We start from the raw sequence: 16158 nt of genomic DNA, 5'->3' as shown, positions 1-16158 counted from the left end.
GAGAAACTCCCATCCGTCCTGAACTCCTTTAACTTTTAGTATTTCTGACCATGGAATCGCCCTCAATACTTCTCTAAGTTTACTGAAATCCGCTCTCCTAAAGTCTAGGATGCATGTCTGACTCTGCCTGGCTTCTCCTTTCCACTGTATTACAAACTCCAGGAGAACATGGTCACTTCCACCTAATGATCCCACCACTTGCACCTCATTAACCAAGTCATCCTTGTTGGTTAGGATCAGATCTAAAATAGCTGACCCCCTTGTTGCCTCTTCCACCTTTTGGACCATGAAATTGTCTTCCAGGCAAGTGAGGAATTTGCTAGACCTTGAGGATTTTGCTGAGTTTGACTTCCAGCAAATATCAGGATAGTTGAAATCGCCCATCACTACTACATCTCTCTTTTCTGACTGTGTGGTCATCTGTTCTAGAAAGATATCATCCAATTCCTCAGTCTGACTTGGGGGTCTGTAGTAGACTCCCACCGTAACACCCTTGTTGTTTCCCTCCCCTTTGATTCTTATCCAGATGCTCTCCACCTGGCTTCCATGACTGATGTCCAGGATCTCTTCACTGGTGTAAATATCTCTGACATATAGTGCTATTCCTCCTCCTTTCCTGTTTGGCCTATTTCTCTTAATAAGGTTATACCCCTCTATTTCCACATTCCAATCATGAGACTCATCCCACCAGGTTTCAGTGATGCCTATTATATCATATTTGCTTTGTTGTACTAGGAGTTCGAGTTCATCTTGCTTATTTCCCATGCTCTGTGCATTAGTGTAGAGACATCGCAGACCAAGGTTCCCTTTTACTTGATGCCTGTGCAAGTTTTTTTGCCTCCCACTGTTGGGTCCTTGCACTGTTTGCCTTGTTTCCTCTATGTCAGTTTGACTATTTTCGCCATCCCTTTCGCCTTCCTTAATATTGTCTCCCTTCCCCTCGGAACTCAGTTTAAAGCTCTCCTGATCAAGTTCTTGAGACTGTTGGCAAAAACATTTCTTCCAACTGGCGTGAGATGCAACCCGTCTGTTGCAAGAAGTCCCTCCTCATGGAACCGCAGCCCATGATCGAAGAATCCAAATCCTTCTCGGCGGCACCATCTGCGAAGCCAGTTGTTCACATCTGCTATTTTCCTCTCCCTTCCTGGACCATGCCCTTCAACTGGCAGAAGAGACGAGATGACAACCTGTACATCCATTCCTTTCAGCTTCCTACCAATATGCTGAAGCCGCCCAGGAAACAGGTGACTGCCTGGCCCGCTCGCATGGATGTGCAGTGAGCATGAGCCTCATTATATCCAATGGGGCTTGTGAATGGTGGCTGTGGGGCGCACGCGGCGACGCAGCAAGCGCAAGCCCCATTGGATATAATGAGGTCAAGCATAAGCGTTTTTGCTTTACGCAGGGGGGTCCGGAACGGATCCCCTGTGTAAAGCAAGGGCTCACTGTATGTTGGCATGGGCAATCCTGTAGTATTTAATTATATATGTTTACACGTCAGGATCTTGTCCAGTTCCTTTATAGCTACCCTTCCAAGTCCTAGTCTTCTGATTTTTTGACTGCAGTCTCCGCTCTGATTGATTGTTGAACCCAAGTATGGAAAATCTTGAACTAGAAATAGCAAGTGTATTTCTATACTGCTTACCGTTGTACTAAGCGGTTTACAAAGTAAGCTAATTGCCCCGAACACGTTGGCTACTCATTTTAGCGACCTCCGGAAGGATGCCAGGCTGAGTTGACCCGGACCCATTGTCTAGTATTGAAGTCACAACCTTGTGGTTTATGAGTGAGTGGTTGCAGTATAGGCATTTAACCACTGCACCACCTGGGCTCATTGTCTAATTTAAATTGTGTAGATTGTCTCTAGTCATAGTGTTTGTTTCCTTGAATCTGCCTTTGCACTTTCTGCCTTGACCTTCTTCAACAGTGTTTCTTTATCTCCAAGGTTTTCTACTAATATTATGGTGTCATCTGAATATCATAGATTGTTGATGTTCCTCCCTCCAGTGTTTATGTCTCCGTCTTTCGAGTGCAGTCCTGCTTTTTGTTTGATGTTCTCAGCATACCAATTAAATAGACAGGATGATAAAATACAGCTTTGCTAACCCCCGTCCCAACTAGAAACCATTCCATTTCTCTGTATTCTTCCCTGATAGTAGCTACTTGTTCTGAATACGCATTAGGACTATCAAATTTGTGGCATACCCTTTAAGACTGATCCATGGCTTCTCATGATCTATTCCTTTGATGGCAAACCTATGCCACACGTACCATCTCAGGCACATGATGCCATTTGACCTGATGGACATAAGGTGGAACAGGTATGTTCCTGTTCCTCCTCCTCCCAGGCCTTTCCTGGGCTCCTGCTGCCTCTCTGGAGGCAGCTAGAGGCCAGGAAAGGCACGGGAGGAGGAAGAGGAACAAATGCATGCCTGCTCCTCCAAGACCTTTCCTGGTCTCTGGCTGCCTCTCCGGAAGCAGCTGGAGGCCGGGAAAGGTGCTGGGGGAGAAGGAGGAACAGGCATATGCATGTTCTTCTTCCTTCCAGACCTTTCCTGGCTCCGACTGCTTCTCTGGAGGCAGCTGGAAGCTGAGAAAGGTATGCAAGGAGAAGTCCCACCCCAGAGGGCAGAATTTTAGCCTCAAGCACCAGGTAACACCCAGTTCTGGAAAAACATTTAGTTGGGGCACTCGGCCTCGAAAAGGTTTGCAATCACTGACTATTCTATACAATCAAATTCTTTGCTATAGTCTATAAAACACAGGTTGGTCTTTTGAATTTCCTTAGTACATTCTGTTTTCCAGCATATGTTTGCTATATGATCCCTAGTGTGTCTTTTGTTCCTGAATCCTTCATGGACATCTGTCAGCTTGTCCCATATGTGATAAGAGTCTTTATTGTAGAATTTTAAGCATCATTTGCTTACATGAGAAATTGATACAATGCTTCTGTGATTACTGCAGTTCCTGGTGTCTCCGCTTGTGTGGATTGGAATATATACTGAGCATTTCTAATCAGTGGGCTGTTGTTTCATTTTCCAAATTTGTTGATATATTTTAGTTAGAAGTAGAGTAGATTCTGTCGCTATAGCCTGAAGCAGCTCTATTGGTCAACCATCAGTTCCTGGTGACTTATTTTTCTCAAGTGTTCTACCTATCACTTCTTCTCCCCAGAAGCGTCTGGTTCAGATCTTGAGGATGTTGTTTTGTTATTATGGATCTCATAATTCCCTAGTCAGGATAGCCTCTAGCAGCTAAAAGAAACAAAGCATCTTCTTTGGTCTTAGGCTAAAGTCCACAAAATACACAGAAAATCACTTTAGCCTCTTTGAGTTGATGTTAGAAAGAGCAACAGAAGTTCATTATGTCTTGGAACTGTAATACCTACACACACACACACACACACACCTGCCTGGCAGCTCTTTCAAAAATCACTGCTGAGGTACATAGGGTGTTGCTTCTTTCAGAACCTTTCTAAGCAATATTACTGTACTGACTTGTATATCAGTCTATCCAGGATTTTAGGGACAGTTTTTGGGCAGAAATTTCTCAACCTATAATCAAGTATACACTCATTCCTACACATTCGCTGTGGTTAGGGGCACAGGACCCTTGTATAGTAAATGTGGAAAAATCACAAATAACAAATACACTAAGTTTTTACCTGAGAGAACACCTCTAAGAATCTCTAGGTCCTTCAGTGCAACTCTGTGGTCAACATTTGCCAGACACTGACCACAGAATAGTGCTGGAGGAGCTACAAATGACTAGTGGAGTGTTCTTTCTAAGAATTTGTAGGTCCTTCAGTGCGACATTTGGTTAACGTTGATCACAGAGTTGCTCTGGAGGACCTAGATATTCCTAGAGAGAACATATTAATCAAATCTGTGAATAATCAAATCCACAAAATTCAAAACTGCAAATGTGGAGGGATGAGTGTATATGGTAAATATACCTCAAACAAGGCCAAGGAGTTATGTGATGAACACAGTTTTGGACAGTGTGTAAAAGTGCACGTGAACTGTTAAAAGTGCATCGGGGGGGGGGCTGTTTAAAAGGCAAGTGAGAGAAATTTACATACAGTGCGCCCGCGTTATATATAAAATAAAATAAAATAAATAAAATTTTTATTTATATACCGCCCTTCCTCAGATCAGGGCGGTTTACAACATTTTAAAAACATTGCATTAAAAACATCAATAAACATTACAATAAAAACAAAAAAGCCCCGAGTTAGCCAGTCCTCTTGCCAGTGAAGAGGAAGGAGGTCCATAGGACATCTTAATCGGGGAATGCATTACCAAAAAGGAAGGTCTTCAAATCCCTTTTATATTGGGCCAGGGAGGTGGCCGAGCGGAGCTCTATGGGCAGCGTGTTCCAAAGGGCCGGGGCGGCGATGGAAAATGTCTTCCTGGTAGTGGAGACAAGCCTGGCCCCGGGAACCCTAAGTAGTTGCTGCCCAGATGTTCTGAGGGTGCGGGACGGAATGTATGGGGAGAGGCGGTCCTTCAGGTATCCTGGGCCCAAGCTATTTAGGGCTTTATAGGTCATCACCAACACCTTATATTGCGTCCGGAAGCAAATCGGCAGCCAATGCAGATCTTTTAGCACCGGTGTAATGTGGCTGGCCCTGGAAGTACCAGTGACCAGCCTGGCTGCCATGTTTTGTACCATTTGTAGCTTCCGGGTTTGGTATAAGGGTTGCCCCATGTAGAGTGCATTGCAGAAATCCAGTCTCGAGGTTACCAGAGCGTGTAATGTGCCTTACACACCAGAAAAAACTATGCGCCCTGGAAGAATTAATGGGGCGCACGCCCATGGCACACCGTGGGCATGAGCCCCATTACTTCTAATTGGACTTGAGCGTACACATTTTTTCTCTTACACGGGGGGGGGGGGGGGGTCAAGAACAGATCTCCCTGCGTAAGGGAAGGGCTGACTGTATTAGGAAATGTGTCCTGTATAAGACTATGTATAAAAAAGTTGACTTGATTTTCAGTAAAACAATTGTATCTACTCTGAAAATTGATTCCCAGAATATGTATAAAGAGATTTGTAGCTGCATATTCCATCCATTTCATTAAAATACAAATCTCAGAATTTGCTGAAGAAACTCTTAATGGCCAGAATTAAGTGAATCAAACTGGCATTTGCTTTGGTTTATTGCAACTCTTGTTTTCCATGATAATCTGGAGCCAAAAAATAAATTATGACAGACATTTGGAGGGTGGCAAGTATGTTAGGGTTAAATGAGTTCATTTGCTCTTAAAAGCTGATTTTCATTTTCTCTTCATATAAACAGAAATGGGATTTTAAAACTTTTCATTACAAGAGGCCAGATTTTAATCAGTTCATTATGTCTATAGTTATAATCTACTTCAGTTGACTGAAGTGGAAAGGGTTGGAGCTGCTGAAAAAACACCAGCCCAAAGCCCCCAAGGATACATGGAACCAGCTGTAGCTTTTTGGACCACTCCAAATGCTTACAGCTTTCCAAACTGCTCTAAATAAAAATTACCTTTCTAACATCAGTAGGGGTAAAGCCTATTGTGCAGCAGATAAGTTTAACAAATTCTGAAAAATAGGATGAATGATTTTGTTGCAAACACAACACAGACACACACACACACACTCCCCTTCATGTCCCTCCCCCCCCCCCCCCAGCTTCCATTTTTAATACTTACATATCTGAATAATGTGGAAGACAAAGCGACTTCACTCCTGCTTGGAAAGTTTTTACAAGTGATGAAAAAGCACTCTAGTATTTAATGTTTGAAATGTGACTTTTAACTGGATTCCTCAGTTTTTCTTGTGAAAAGCTGACTTAGATAGTAATTGTTTGTTCATGATCTGCTATTACCCAAGGACTTATTTCCATATTATGATATATATGTGTAGAGCTAGCTTTTGGCTACTACCTTCTCTTATGCAAGCATAACATTTGAAGACCTGTGCATCTACAAACTGCCTAAATGTAGGCTTTAGAGCAGTAGTGGACAGTTACTACAGGGGGCATGTCAGCCTCTTGTATCTCAGAAGATGACACACCCATTTACTTCCCCCACCTTCCCGTCCAAAATTTATCCTCTCATTTTAAGACAAAAAAATGGCCAGTACCATTCCCCTAAAACCTCTGAAGTGTAAATAACTGACATTTTGTCCTCACATGATGTAAGCCTATACATGCCTCATCTGCCTCAAAAATGGCTGTATAGGTTTGAAAATGGGGTGAAATAGCCAGTCGTGTGCCCCGGAAACTTCAGGGAATTCTACCCAACATTTTTAGTTTGAAAAAAAAAAACCTGAGGGATTTTTTTTTGGGGGGGGGGTTGGTTGGAAGCCACATAAACAGCCTTGGGACTACATGTATGGCAGCACTTTGTCACCCGTTCTGTAGTATATCTGTGCAGTCGGGAACTACTGGGATGTGTACAGTCTTAAAAATAAGTGCAGAATAAGCTTCATGTTCAAATAACTGCTTCTTGCAGGGTTTGAATGAAACTGAAAAATCTTCTTTGCCTTCCAGCCCAATTTTTTCTCTTTTTAAGAATAGTTCCTGCAGCATTAATTATTTCCAGAATGCTTTGCAGTGTTATTTTCACTGAATACCATTCTAGCTGCTCCTCTGTGGCTTACAAGTTTGATTATTCAAAGCCAGCCACAAGGTTCCATCATACAATCTGAGGTTGATCAAAGAGACATTAGAAAAGCATGGTTTATTTGTTTTATATGCCACCTTTGTCACGAGTGAGACTCAAGGCAGCTGTGGCAGCCTATGGATTCTCAGATGAATAGTTTGATTTTTCAGTCAAACTATGTTTGTAAATATTGTAACAGTTGGCTTTCTAAATTATATTTTAAACTGTTCAGTTTTATACATACCTCTTCTCATGGAACTATTTGTTTTGAAGTAACTGGATTTGTTTTTATTCTTTTCATTATTTTTAAACAGAGTCAACAAACAATTAGAAATATTTCAGCTAATGAATCAGATCATTTCACCTTTTGCAGAAAGCAGAACTTCTATGCAAGTGCCAGGTCTGTGGTAATCCAACTTTACAAAGCTATACAGGTAAGGAGACTTAGAAATACAAAGCTTCTGTACATCCCTGTGTGTATATATAGAAAGGAGAAAAGAAGTACGGATGTAGGCCCTTGGTCTGGAATCCAAGTTGAGCCACAAAAATTCATAAACTGGAGCTTCATTTTTATGAATTTTTATTTATACAAGGTGTCTTAGTTGAAACACTTCCTGCCTTAATGCTTTGGATTTAGGGGAAAATACTGATGTTTAAAAAATGTATTATGAAATTTTTATACACCTTTTCAGGTAAACATAAATTGATTTTTAATAGAAGTTTATAAGCATCAAGAAATTATTATCACTTCCACTGAAGGCACCTCCAGACATTACTGGTATCATACCCAGTGTCTTCACCATATGCAGACATACAGAATGGCTTCCAGGAAAAGATACCAACAGATCACAGTCACAGGGAGCAAAGATTTATCCTTCACTCAGCTGTTGAACTAAAGTCCAAAACACATTTGCAGGAACAATCCAGTTCGAGACCACTTTAAATGCCCTGGCTCAATGCTAGGGAATCCTGAGAATTTTAGTTCTTTGTGGCACCAGAGCTCTCTGACAGAGAAGGCTAAATGGCTTACAAAACTACAGTTCTCAGAAATCCCTAGCACTGAGCCAGGACAGTTAAAGCAGTGTCAAACTGGATTATCCCTGCAGTATGTTTTGGACCTAAGTATGGTCTCTAGTTATTCTCTCCAGCTTTCTGTGGTTACAGACTTCACTGAGATTTATGCTGCCTTTTTGTAGCATTAAAACATTGAGCTGATTCCACTGCAGGTAAATCTTATAACCATTTACCATCAACTAGATTACTAGAAGGCTGACATATGCAAAGAGCAGTTGTAAAATGCCAGAGATATTTAAATGGTATCTCAAAATTGGAGGCATGAAGTGGTGTGTTTTCAGGATGAGAAAGTATTTTTTAAGAATGTACTGAAGTACCGGTATTTCTATAAAGTGTAAATAGCAAAAGTTTCAACGGATAAGGATGGTTAACAGTAAATGTTGCAACATTAAATGTTGTCTAATGTGTTGTTTTGTTCATGTTGATGGATTTGTCTTGGTTTAGAATTCTTTGGGCACATTTAAAATCCAGTATTGTGTTTTCATGTAGTAAAAACATTTTTCCCAGACACATTTTAATAGTTTCTTATTTTTGTAAAAGTGAGGTTTCCTTCATATCTCTTGATAGTTGTGGTTTGATTCTCAATGTTCAATGATACATTAAAATATGAAGATCTTCTTTCCTGTTCCCCACTCCCATCTCCTCACAGTGTAACAGCTTTTTGTTTCTTATACAGAGACTGAAACAAGACATGAAGAATCTTCGTTTGTCTGCCCTTCAGTTTTCAAGAGATATCCAACATCAGGGCAAGAGCTTTTTTTACCAGATTTTGTCGGCTATCCAAAGGCTGCAGCTACATAATGAGACTATTGAAAGTAAGAGATATTGTGTCTTGATGCTTCTTTTTGAAATCATGTGACACTTAGTCTTTGCTGCGCATGATCTAGAGCCTGAAAAATTGCCTGGCTGGAGGAATTGGTGAGTTGTAGTGCAAAACAGCAAGTGTTCCATGCTTTGATTAATCCTAGAAAAGCAAGAACATATTTTCTTGATGTGATTGTACAGCTGCAGTTTTTTTCTAATCCAATGCATATGGCTGTGTGATATATTGGTAATATGGTAATCAGATTTTCAGTGGTTATTACTTTTTCTGGAGGGAATTCAGCCACAGAACACTTAACCATCTATAGACATGACATCTTTCGATGGTTGGCCTCAGATGTCCTGTTTTAGGCTTGACTTGGGACACTTTTGTAAGATGAGAAATAAACAAGGAACAATAAACACTTATATGCATAGGCAAAGAAAATATTCAAAATGTGCTTGCTAGGCCAACGTATAAACACAATTTGTGCTAATTCTCAAAAATCTAAATGGTTTGTACTGTTTCCAGGAGAATAAAACAGAAAAAATGTTTCTACACTAGAGCTTAAATCCATTTATTAGTCTTGACAAGAGTGGACCCACTGAATCAGTGGGACTTACTACATGTTGACTCAACATTCAGTAAGTGATTGAAAGGGCCTACTATAGTTGGGACTGACTAACAGAATGCTAGCCTAGCTGTGTAGCGTGGAATTGTGCCATTCATTCACTTCTTTTAGAGTACCCATACAACACAGTAATCCAAGCATTGCTATCCTCTATTTTCTCTGTGGATTTCTTTTCTTTCTTTGACTATAGTAAGTCCTTTTTCCCCCAGGAAAAAAGGAAAAAGGGAAGAGCATCTCTATAACTGTAGATGTCTTTAACATTATTATTCCATCATTTCTTTTTTTTAAAAAGGTTAGATTTTGTCACCAGCAGTGACATTCTCTGGAAGTGATCTTATCACCTTTCACACACATGTAAATTACAGTGTTTGTGGTGGGTGCCATTTTATAACTTGATGTTTACTTGATATTTTACTTAGTCCTAAAATGCTTTTCTAGGTATTTTTAATGCAAGAGAGGTATATAGCACTGCGATGCTAGAATGTAAGAGTTTAAAAAATAGAAAAACCTTTGTAATAATAATTAACCATATTTTTAGAATAAAGATAAGTGGTAGCATTTTCCCCCAGTGCATTATGATAGCACTGCTGTACCATAATAGAAAAAATTACATTATGGTGTGTAAGCATTATATATATATATATTTAATTAAGAATAAGAGAGAAAGAGAGAAACACTGGATGTCTATCTAATTACTCCATCCCCTGATGTATCTGAAACATAGGATGCATACTTAGAAAAAGTATAATGTAATATTGTCCAAATACCAGGGTATCAGGAGGGCACCCACAGTTAATATTCAATGGGGGAATGTTATTAGCTTAACTGAAAAGGACTCAGGCAGGTTAAAGTAGGGATCTAGCTTGTGTATACTAGTTCTGAAAACAGAACTCCAGAGTGCAAGGTTCAAATCAGTTTTATTTATTAATCCGAAAGTCACAATTCACTCAAGACACTCCCATGCACACATTCCAAAAACTAACAATATAGAAGGCGATAACAGACAGCGAATTTTGGGGAGGAGCAATACTATATTGATTCCAGAAGTGAGGCACTAAATCAGATGGACACTGTGAAGTGCAAGTGACTCAGCAAGCTGTTGAAGGATCGTGGTGTGGATAACAAGCTGAGGAGTTAAGGAAATTGCAGACAATGGGTTCGTCTGATCTCAAGCAAGGCCAAATTGGTAGTGCCCAAGCAGACATATTTATAATGCAAAACCTGTCCCAGGTTAGAATTCAGGATTAGAGGGGATTTTCCAGTAGGGAGGAATGGAGAGAGAAGTTAGGAATGATCAGACAATCAGTGTAAATGTCCCTGGACAAAGGAATTTCATTCCCAAAGAGGGGTACTCTTGGGTTTCTGTTTGCTTGTAAACACAACGTTTATCACCCTCAGTTGCTCCCCTCAGTGAAGTGATTATGCAGATTCTGATTTTGATCAATCAATCTTTCCACAGCTACATGTTCTTGCGCTTCCCCATGCTGAGCCTTCCAGATGCCCAAATATGGTCCAGAGCTCCTTATGTAGCTTGACTGTTTCCTCACGCTGGGGCATTTTCACAGCTATGAGCCTCAGACAGTTCGTTTATATCACTTTAGTATCAGAAAGGAGTGGGGGCAACAATGCTCTAGTTAGTACAGAAAATCATTTGTGATTTTTGCAGTTTACAACAAAGGAACAATGACTAGATAATGCTTGAAAGTGACTGAAGGTGTAGTGCATGTACCCTTACTCTCCAGTACAGTGGGCTCTTCCCTTATGCAGGGGATCGGTTTCTGATCCCCCCGTGTAAGGAGAATTCTGTGTATGCTTGCACTCCGTTGAAAACAATGGGGCGCATGCTTATGGCACATGCACCATATGTTTTATTGATACACAGCTTCAGCATAAGCTTGAAGCTGCATATAGTGTGCCCGTGTACGGTGTGGGTGCATTGTACTACCATTAACTTCTCTAGGACTCCTCAGCAGATGTGATGGAGGCTTCATTAACTTGAGTGAAACTTTATGTAGCAAAGAGGGAGCTATGCTCTGAGGTGAATGTTTAACACCAAGTTTTGAAGAATTAAAGAGAAAAGATCTGAATTGAATCCATCATGTCCAGGAAATACAACTCTAAAGGTTGAATATCTTCATATCTAGCTCTAATATGTACTGCTGTGCTAAAAAACAGGAAGCCTAGTTTCTTGTCTTTTGACTTTTCTTGCCCTGTATTTCCAATTTACGCTGAAAAGGGCAGCTGTTCAAATGCTGATTTGACTCATTTGTGATATAGCGTTCTAATCCTTGTTCTCAAGGCTAGGAATTTTCAGGATCAACCTTCTTTATATTTTTTATTGTTTGGCAGTCAAAATTAGCTCATTCTTCTAACAAGGCCGAGATAAAACAGAACCTATTGGAATCAACAACAAAGCAGATTCCTATGCCAAAGTAAGGAGAGTAATGAGTTTACCAGTGCTACCACATTGAAAAACAGGCTAGACAGTGGTTACAAATGTCACCCTTGATCCATAGATACAAAACATTGCCATACCATCAAAGTAGCCTAGGATTTAAATACTTATGTCAAGACCATAAGTATATACTTATGCCAAGAGCACTCTTACAGCCACAGATGTTGTTGGACTACTGTTCCCATAATCCCTCAACATTATTTATGCTAGCTATCACTGATGGGAACTACAGTTTAATATCTGGAGAGTTGCATATTCCCTATGTTCTGCTTGCTAAACCCTAAGCCACCCCTTGCTTTAAATGTCAGATTTTCTGTGCCAGGGTGTTTCTTATCAAGCTTGGCTGTTACAGATATTCTTGACATCTCTTATCTAACAGGGCTTCTGCAAAAGAGTCTTGATAGATTTCTCTTTCAGCTTTCAGTACCCACAAAAAAACAAGGAGAAAAATATCAGAACAAGTCTGAAAAAAAGCTGAGATTCACATTGCAACATGGAAAGTGATAAGCGCTTTGCCAGTACTGTTTTGATTGACTTGTATTGTACAACATATAGGGGTGAGATTTGTCTCTAAAGAGTAGTGAGTGGAATGTGGTATTTCTACATTATCAGTTCACTTCCAAGTAGTATCCAATCATTACTCCTTTGCTGTAAGGAGCAGGATTACCTAATCAGTAGTTGCTCTATAGGTTCAGAATTCTTGAATTCTTATGTATGAGCATGCAACAAATGTATGAGACCTCATGTTTTCATAAAGCTATGAAAATTACATTTAGCAAAACTGGTAGAATTGCACTGGAAGGCATACTGCAAATACCGTTTCATGTTGCTTGCAATGATGGCATTGTGATGCAATTTGGAGACAGCTACAGCAGGAATGTATCAATACTACTCACTGACATGTGTTGGTGTTTCAAAAATTGTTTGTGGGTCACAAAGTAGACTGCTGATCTTGAAAAAGTTCTTCCTTAGAATTTTGTTTTTAACTTTATAATTTTGTGTCTAATATTTTCCCTGTGTTTGCATGTTTAGAGATCTTTACCATGTTGACTAATATTTCTATGAACATTTGTGCAAACATCTTTTCAGTATTTCAGACTAAAGCCTTGGAACTTGAACAATCTTTATATGAAGTCAGTGAGAGGTACCAGAAGGAAAAACAAAGGAGAAAAATACTTCATAATAGTTTAGTTGTAAGTATCTTGGTAATTGTTTCTGCAGTGTTAAAACGATCTATATATGTTAAATATGGGCTCAAGACACCTTGTGGGCCACATGTAACCAACAATCCCTTTATTGACTGTCCCATACACTCCCCAGGTAAACTTTCTCTCTCTCCCCCCCCCCCCACCCCCCACCAAGTTGACTTTCCCTTCATTCCTGGATGCTTCCAGGAATGGGGATTTTAATCAGAAATGAAGGGCAGGGCACTTGCAATTCCCAGTTGTAAACTAATTAAATGTGAACTAGAAAACAACTTTCAGCATAGTATTTATTTATTTGTACATACTTGCTTTTTTTAGGGTCTAGTGCAGCTCATGGATGGGTTGTGTTGTGTTGTGTGCTTTCAGGTTGTTTCCATCTTATAGTGACCCTCAGATGAACCTATTATGGGATTTTGTTGGCAAGATTTGTTTAGAGAAGGTTTACCATTGCTTTCCTCTGAGGCTGAGAGGCTGAACCTGAGAGCATGTGACCTGCCCAAGTCACCCATTGATTTTAATGGCTGAGCAGGGAATCAAATTCTGGTCTCCAGAGTTGTAGTCCTACACTCAAGTAACTATGCCAAAGTAACTATGCCACCTGATACTCTTCCAAAGACCGAAAATTGGTTCTCAGTCTTTCAGCTGCCTACTCACATATAATTTAGAATTGCCATGGGGCCTTTCTTTTTCATTAACAGCCCTATATTCACAGAGGAACTGTGGAGTCTCCTGCTTACATTTCCCTGGTAAAGTTACTTTCTTCCCCCAAGTGCTGTGGTATAAAACAAAACTGCTTCTTGTTCCAGTTTATCAGGGTGTGTAAAGTGTGGCCCATAGTTAGCATGCAGCTCTCCAGGTCCTTTTTTAAGGCCCTGAGGGGGGAAAATCACAAAAAAGTTATTTAAATTTGGGAGTAGAGAGACATGGGGAGGTTGGCCTTCCAAAGTCAGGAGGTGGGACGTGCTCACCGTGCTCCAGACAAAAGAAGTTGTTCTCTGTTTGTAGAGCTATTAAAGATACTGGAAGATTATTCAAGGTGCAACCTTTCAGAGCTTGAAAAGACTATCTTTTTTTGGTCTCCATTCCCAGAATCTTAAAGGCCACATTGGTTGGGAGATACTGCATATTGTAGTCGAAGAAGTAACTTTTCTAGCCTTTGCTCTTTGACTAGATAAGATGTGTAGGCTATGGTCGGCCCACTATGTCCATGGATTCCTTATCCACAGATTCAACCATCCACAGCTTGAAAATATATGAAAAATATATAAATTCCAAAAAGTGTACCTTGATTTTGCCATTTTATATAAGAGACACCATTTTACTATGCCATTGTATTTAGTAGGACTTGAGCATGGATTTTGGTATCCATAGGGGGTTATGGAACCAAACCCCAGTGGATCTCAAGAGGCCACTGTATTTATTTTTATTGCTCTGTCTGTTCTTCACTGTATTATACTTTTCTTTTCTTTTCTTTTTTGCACCTGTTCTGTGTGCTTACACACGGTGCAAAGTTATGATCATTCACCAGGAGCTCTGATGGCACAGTAGTTAAAAACCTGTATAGCAGCCACGCACTCACAAACCACAAGCTTATGAGCTCAGTACCAGCCAGGGGCTCAGGGTCAACTGAGCCTGGCATCCTTCTGAGCTCACTAAAATGAGTACCCAGTTTGTTGGGGGCAATTAACTTACACATTGTAAACGGCTCAGGGAGTGCTTAAGTGTGCTGATATGCAGTATACAAATGTATTTGCTACTTGCTAATATTCAGTATCTTAGGATGGTACATTGGAAACCTGATGCCAGTTCAGTGGGACACAGATACTGATGCCTACAAAGAAAATCTGGATTTTAAATTAATTAGGTTTTTTTAAAAGTCTTATTGGCCATTTTACTTTTTGAGTACCAAAGATCTTCCTCATTAAATTATCACTGCTTTCTGACATATGTTAGTTTTATCCCAGAGCAGGTTTTTGACATAAGGTGGTGGCTTATTCTCTTCTGTTCCATGACATCATGTGTGTCTTACTCATTGACGTCTGATCATTCTATGGGATCAAGTAGCTGTAATTTCAGTGACATATGATCTTTAAGATCTAAAGTGTTAAATCCCTAGTTTTTTCAGCTGTTATTTGTAAAGTTGTAATTTTCTCCAAATTTAGATTATACAGATTATCATTAACAGTTTTTATTCACTGTTAACATCTTTCTGGTTTACATTTTGAATTCTTTACTACCTATTCTACTAGCTTAACTAGATCACAGTAAAATTTTGCTCAGCGTTTTCCTGAGCGCATCAGCAATCTTGATATTCCATTTTTAATGAACTACCTGTATATGGATCTACATGTATATGGATCCGTGTTTTTACCTGGTGGTCATTTAATAAATCTTGCCACATACTAATTTCCAGCCTGAGGGGGATCTGTTCCGGACCCCACCACATAAGGGGGAAAGCACGTAAACTTAAGCCCCATTAGAACTAATGTGGCTCATTCCCGCTGTGTGCACCTGGCACACCCCATTGCTTCTTCCAGGGTGTGGGAGAAGTCTTTCTGGCACAGCATCCAGCGCATGACCCGCGCGCACTCTATGACTAAAAGGTGCTAAACTTTCATTATGGCTAAATCCTATTACTACTATGCAGTGTGACAAACAAAATTAACCCATAGCTAAAATTTGTCTTATACAGTTTTATAATTTAAATTGATGTCTGTTAGGATGCTTAGATATGTAACATAGAGACTGTTAAATTGCCAAACTTATCATTTTTTATCTCTTTGTACATTATATTGTGGTACTGCATCAATATTGGTTGAACGAAAAAGGCTGAAAAAATGGCTATGGCTAAAAAAGGAACAATTCAAGCATAACTGCAAATCTCAACTCAAAGAGGCCCGGTTGAAGATACTATGAGAGTTATAGACACTAATATGCTATTACAGTGGACTCTTGTTATACGCTGGGGTTTGGTTCCAAGATCCCCCATGTATAACAAAATCCATGGATGCTCAAGTCCCATTAAATATAATGACATAGCAAAATCGTGACCCTTATAAAAAATGGAAAATCAAGGTTTGATATTTGAAATTTATACTTTTTTGGAACATTTTCAAACCGTGGATGCTTGAATCCGTGTATAAAAAATCCGTGTATAAGAAGGGCCAACTGTACTTGAAGAAATTAGAAAAATAAGACAAGAAATGAAAAAACTGAGACAGAACATGAAAGAAGACTTAAGGCAGTCTAGGCAAGAAAAATTAAAGAGACCAGAGCAGAAATAAAGAAAGATTTGAAAAAGAACTAGATAACTTCAGCAAAAAAAAAAAAAAAAAAAAAAAAAAAAAAAAATT

General features: G+C 39.7%; 1 protein-coding gene across 2 annotated transcripts in view; it reads left to right on the top strand.

The window, feature by feature from the left end:
* Nucleotides 1-16158, top strand: part of KIF25 (kinesin family member 25) — a 64574-nt gene that overhangs the window by 7687 nt on the left and 40729 nt on the right. The window contains exons 3-5 of one of the 2 annotated variants that reach the window (XM_089529996.1): nucleotides 6953-7072; nucleotides 8389-8527; nucleotides 12690-12793. In XM_089529996.1, coding sequence (XP_089386122.1) covers nucleotides 6953-7072; nucleotides 8389-8527; nucleotides 12690-12793 — 363 coding nt within the window. The remainder of the gene's footprint in view (nucleotides 1-6952; nucleotides 7073-8388; nucleotides 8528-12689; nucleotides 12794-16158) is intronic. The other variant, XM_089529997.1, reaches the window with a different exon arrangement.

The sequence above is a fragment of the Sceloporus occidentalis genome, unplaced genomic scaffold (assembly GCF_023333645.1).
Source record: "Sceloporus occidentalis isolate IW3139 unplaced genomic scaffold, rSceOcc1.0.p SCAF_6, whole genome shotgun sequence".
In the NCBI taxonomy this organism is placed as follows: Eukaryota; Metazoa; Chordata; class Lepidosauria; order Squamata; family Phrynosomatidae; genus Sceloporus; species Sceloporus occidentalis.
The sequence above is the reverse complement of the archived record's forward strand: the minus strand, read 5'-3'. Positions and strand labels throughout refer to the sequence as shown.